The sequence below is a fragment of the Rhinopithecus bieti genome, unplaced genomic scaffold, assembly GCF_001698545.2.
Source record: "Rhinopithecus bieti isolate Rb0 unplaced genomic scaffold, ASM169854v2 scaffold_7681, whole genome shotgun sequence".
Lineage (NCBI taxonomy): Eukaryota > Metazoa > Chordata > Mammalia > Primates > Cercopithecidae > Rhinopithecus > Rhinopithecus bieti.
This window is the reverse complement of record NW_016806571.1, coordinates 3,966,965-3,971,544: the sequence shown is the minus strand read 5'-3', so window position 1 is coordinate 3,971,544 and position 4,580 is coordinate 3,966,965. Positions and strand designations below refer to the sequence as shown.

At 41.0% G+C, this 4,580-nt stretch overlaps 1 protein-coding gene across 3 annotated transcripts in view; it reads right to left on the bottom strand.

Annotated features, from left to right (window-relative positions):
- HADHB (hydroxyacyl-CoA dehydrogenase trifunctional multienzyme complex subunit beta) overlaps window positions 1-4,580 on the bottom strand; it is a 51,154-nt gene that overhangs the window by 25,077 nt on the left and 21,497 nt on the right. For all 3 annotated transcript variants that reach the window (XM_017876866.1, XM_017876867.1, XM_017876869.1), the window contains exon 4: window positions 3,812-3,911. In XM_017876866.1, the coding sequence (XP_017732355.1) occupies window positions 3,812-3,911 (100 nt within the window). The remainder of the gene's footprint in view (window positions 1-3,811; window positions 3,912-4,580) is intronic.

Below are 4,580 nucleotides of genomic sequence, written 5' to 3'. Positions count from 1 at the left end.
AAAAAAAAAAAAAAAAAAAAAAAAAGAAACCAAGATCTGGGTATGAACTCTATTTATTTATTTGTTTGTTTGTTTAAAGATCAAAAATAAATTGTCTTTATTTTTAAGTCAGAGATTTAATCATTGGATTAAATAAGATTCATTCTTCAAGTTCCTGAAAATTAGTAAAACTTAAAAACTCCAAAATATTTTTACTATTATTTTCACTCAGAATCACAGAAGAACCATGAGTAGTTTTCCAAATTTTTCATAGGTAAACCCAGTTTCCTCAAATTTAGAACAGAATTATTTGGGGAAAAGTCATGTGCCAGTTTGAAAATGCGTAAGCCATAAAGCCATAAGCCATAAATTATTTGCCATTTACAATCCCCCCGCCTTTTTTTTTTTTTAGAGAGTCTCGTTCCGTCACTAAGACTGGAGTGCAGTGGTGCAATGTGCCTCCTGGGCTCAAGGGATCCTCCCACCTCAGCCTCCCAGGTAGCTGGGATTACAGGCACACACCACCATGCCTGGCTAATTTTTGTATTTTTAGTAGAGATGGGGTCTTGCCATGTTGGCCAGGCTGGTCTCAAACACCTGACCTCAGGTGATCCGCCCACCTCGGCCTCCCAAAGTGCTGGGATTACAGGCGTGAGCCACTGCGCCCGGCCCCAGACCAGGTTTATCATTTCCAGCCAACTTATCATTTACAATCTTTATTCTCATACTCTCATACTCCTCTACCTGAATGATTGATAGACTTCTGAATTCCACTGCTAGACTCTATTCTCAGGAGTGCTTCCCAAATGTCCCTACCCCTAAGAACCTGGCCTTCCAAATAACACTCAAGTTGAAAGCAACGTTTCTGCAAATTAAACAGAAAAATACATTTTCCACTTAGAAAATGATCTTCTATTACAGAGGACTCATTTGGCACCTCAATCCTAACATCAATAATGTAAAAATTGTTGTCCTTATAAATTTTCCCTCTATGTTATTATTATTAATTTTTCTTGTTTTAAGAGACAAGGTCTCACTCTGTCACCCAGGTTGAAATGCAATAGCATAGCTCATATACAATCACAGCCCACTGCAGCCTCAAACTCCTGGGCTCAAGCAATACTCCTGCCAGCCTCCCAAGTAGCTGGGACTAGGGGCATGCACCACCATGCCTGGCTAATTAAAACACCTTTTTTCTTCTTTTTTTGTAGCGATAGGACTGGCAGGTGGGGTGAGGAGGGGTTGGGGTAGGTGTCTAGTTATGTTGCTCATAGCTCAAGCCGGTCTCAAACTCCTGGCCTCAAACGATTCTCCCACCTCGGCCTCCCAAAGCACTGGAATTATAGGTGTGAGCCACTGCACCGGGCCTCTAATGTTATTTTTTAGTGACTTTTGTTCTTCACATGAATATTGCCTTAAAATACCTTTTATTCTCTCTTCCCTATTCACTATCATTTCTTACATTACTCAAAGACTTTCTCTTCTCTGAATCACTAGATTGCTCATGAACTGCCTTCTTTCTCAACCAGAATCCTGAATTAAACTAAAACACAATACACAACAAAGAAAGGAACAACCCAATGCTAATTTGGTAAATACCTCAAATTAAACTTCATACAAATACTAATCATCAAATGTTTAATAAAAGTAAATGAAACAGTAGTTTGGGTTTGTTTTTTTCTTGTTTGTTTTGTTTTTTTTGAGACGGAGTCTCGCTCTGACGCCCAGGCTGGAGTGCAGTGGCACAATCTCAGCTCACTGCAACCTCCACCTCCCAGGTTCAAGCGATTCTCCTGCCTCAGCCTCCCAAGTAGCTAGGACTACAGGCATGCACCACCACACCCAGCTAATTTTTGTATTTCTAGTAGAGATGGGGTTTTGCCATATTGGCCAGGCTGGTCTCGAACTCCTAACCTCAGGTGATCCACCTGCCTTCGCCTCCCAAAGTGCTGGGATTACAGGCATGAGCCACTGAACCTGGCCTGTTTGTATTTTTTAATAGCTAGTAAAACAGTTAGTATCAAACACCTACATAATATATACATGATCCTTAAAAAAAAGAGTCTTCCTAGCCAAGAACTTTCATGTATTGATGGAACTTTCTTTTTCTATTTTATTGCTGCCAAGTAAAAGGAGGACACCATCTTCTTCCTGCTTCTAAAGCCTTCTGATTCTTTCTTTCACTGTTGTGTCAGTACAGGAAAGAGATTATAGAAACATTGTTAAGTGGATTACTATATTGATAAAATAGGATGAATAAAGAAACGTCACTACCATTTACTTATAGCATTACTTCTTTTTTTTTTTTTTGAAACAGGGTCTCGCTTTGTTGCCCAGGCTGGAGTACAGTGGTGCGATCTCAGCTCACTGCAGCCTCCACCTCTTGGGTTCATGAAATTCTCATGCCTTAGCGTGTGGAGTAGCTGGGACTACAGGTGCATACCACCACATCCAGTTAATTTTTGTATTTTTAGTAGAAACAGGGTTTTGCCATGAACTCCTATCCTCAAGTAATCCACCCACCTTGGCCTCCCAAAGTGCTAGGATTACAGGCATGAGCCACATGCCCGGCCAACTTACAGCATTATTTCTATTAGAAAATAGAGTTACAGGTCCCAAACCGTCTGTTTAAAAATGAACCTTTGTCGTGTGTGTGTGTATACACACACACACACACACGTGTATTTTTCATAAGTCACTGCACATTATACATAATACTGTGCACCTTGCTTTTTTGGGGGGGCGGGGGGAGGGGACAGGCTCTTGCTCTGTCACCCAGGCTGGAGTGTAGGTAGCAGCATGATCACAGCTCACTGCAGCCTTGACCTCCCAGGCTCAAGTGATCTTCCCACCTCAGCCTCCAGCCTCCAGAGTAGCTGGGACTACAAGTGTGTACCACCATTCCCAGCTAATACTTTTTATTTTCTGTAGAGACAAGGTCTTGCTATGTTACCCAGGCTGGTCTTGAACTCCTGGGCTCAAGCAATCCTCTTGCCTTGGCTTCCCAAAGTGCTGGGATTACAGGTGTGAGCCACTGCACCTGGCCTGCACCTTGCTTTTTACACTTAACATATATCTTCAAGATCTTAGGTCTTCCATGTTAGTATATAAAGATAGGTCTCATTATTTTTAACAGATGCCTAACATTCCACAGCATTTTTTTAAAGCTGGCAACTACCTATTCAAAATATAAACATTAAAACAATCTAAACAGAGAATGAACAGTTTAAACCTTGTTATCAAAGTCCATTACCAGCTTTTGGATAGACTAAGCTTCACTCGGGGACAGAAAAGAAGCATAAAAGGCCAAGGAGAAGAGCAATTTGGATCTAGGGAATTTTGGAGCTGGTCTAGGATCATTCTTGACCCATACACTTGGGGTTGTGCTATGCCAGGGGTTTGGACCAGCCCTATCAACTCCAATTTTACTAATTTCCAGGAGGCCAAACCAGTGGATTATATAGGCCCTTCGGAATGCCCATGGCCCATATCTTCAGCACTCAAACTTCTGAGGAGGCACAGAGACAATGTCCTTTTCTCCAGAAAAGGAAAGGACAGCTCTATTGGAAGCAAGCTATCTGGACCTCTAGGCTTTCAAAATAGAGCTATTTCAAGTAAAACTGCACTAGGCTTATTCATGAGAAGGATAAAAAACAAATGTTGCCATATTATTTCACCGCTGTCTTGACTTATTCTATATCAATTTCATGGGACTGCTATCCAAATATTAGTCCACTAACAATATTATTACCTACTGGGTTACATTTACAAAGACTACTTTTGAAAGTGTCTTAAAAGAAGGAAAAAAATAATATGATCATGTCATACTTACGAAGTGCCGGACAGCAAAAATGGAGTGCGAACACCATCCACCACCACAACATTCCTTATATTGGGTTTGGCTAACGTCTTCTTCGTTTTGGTCTGGACAGCTTTAAGATAAAGTTTTTAAAAAAACTACTAATTAAAATATATAAGTCTGATTATTTTTACTTTTTTTTTTTAAGCTGGAGTCTCGCCCTGTCACCCAGGCTGGAGTGCAATGGTGCGATCTCAGTTCACTGCAACCTCTGCCTCCTGGATTCAAGCAATTCTCCTGCCTCAACCTCCCGAGTAGCTGGGATTACAGGCACCTGCCATCACGCCTGGCTAATTTTTGTATTTTTGTAGAGATAGGGTTTCACCATGTTGGCCAGGTTGGTCTCAAACTCCTGACCTCAGGTGATGTGCCCGCCTCAGCCTCCCAAACTGCTGGGATTACAGACATGAGCCACCGTGCCCGACCTACTTTTACATTTTTTAAGACAGTCATTTTAAGAATTATTACATCATTAATGCCAACCTGCATTTACCATTTACTAAACCACTTTAATTTTTTTTCAAAAAAAGGCTAAGAAACTGACTAGCATTTATAAGTTTCTACATAATATTTAAGATAAAGCTTATATCCAATGATGAGGGAATTTATGCCATTAACAAAATAGTTCATTTTTATTAAGTGTTTGACAACCTGTATCGTTAGAAGTAACCGAATTTGGCCGGGCGCGGTGGCTCAAGCCTGTAATCCCAGCACTTTGGGAGGCCGAGATGGGCGGATCACG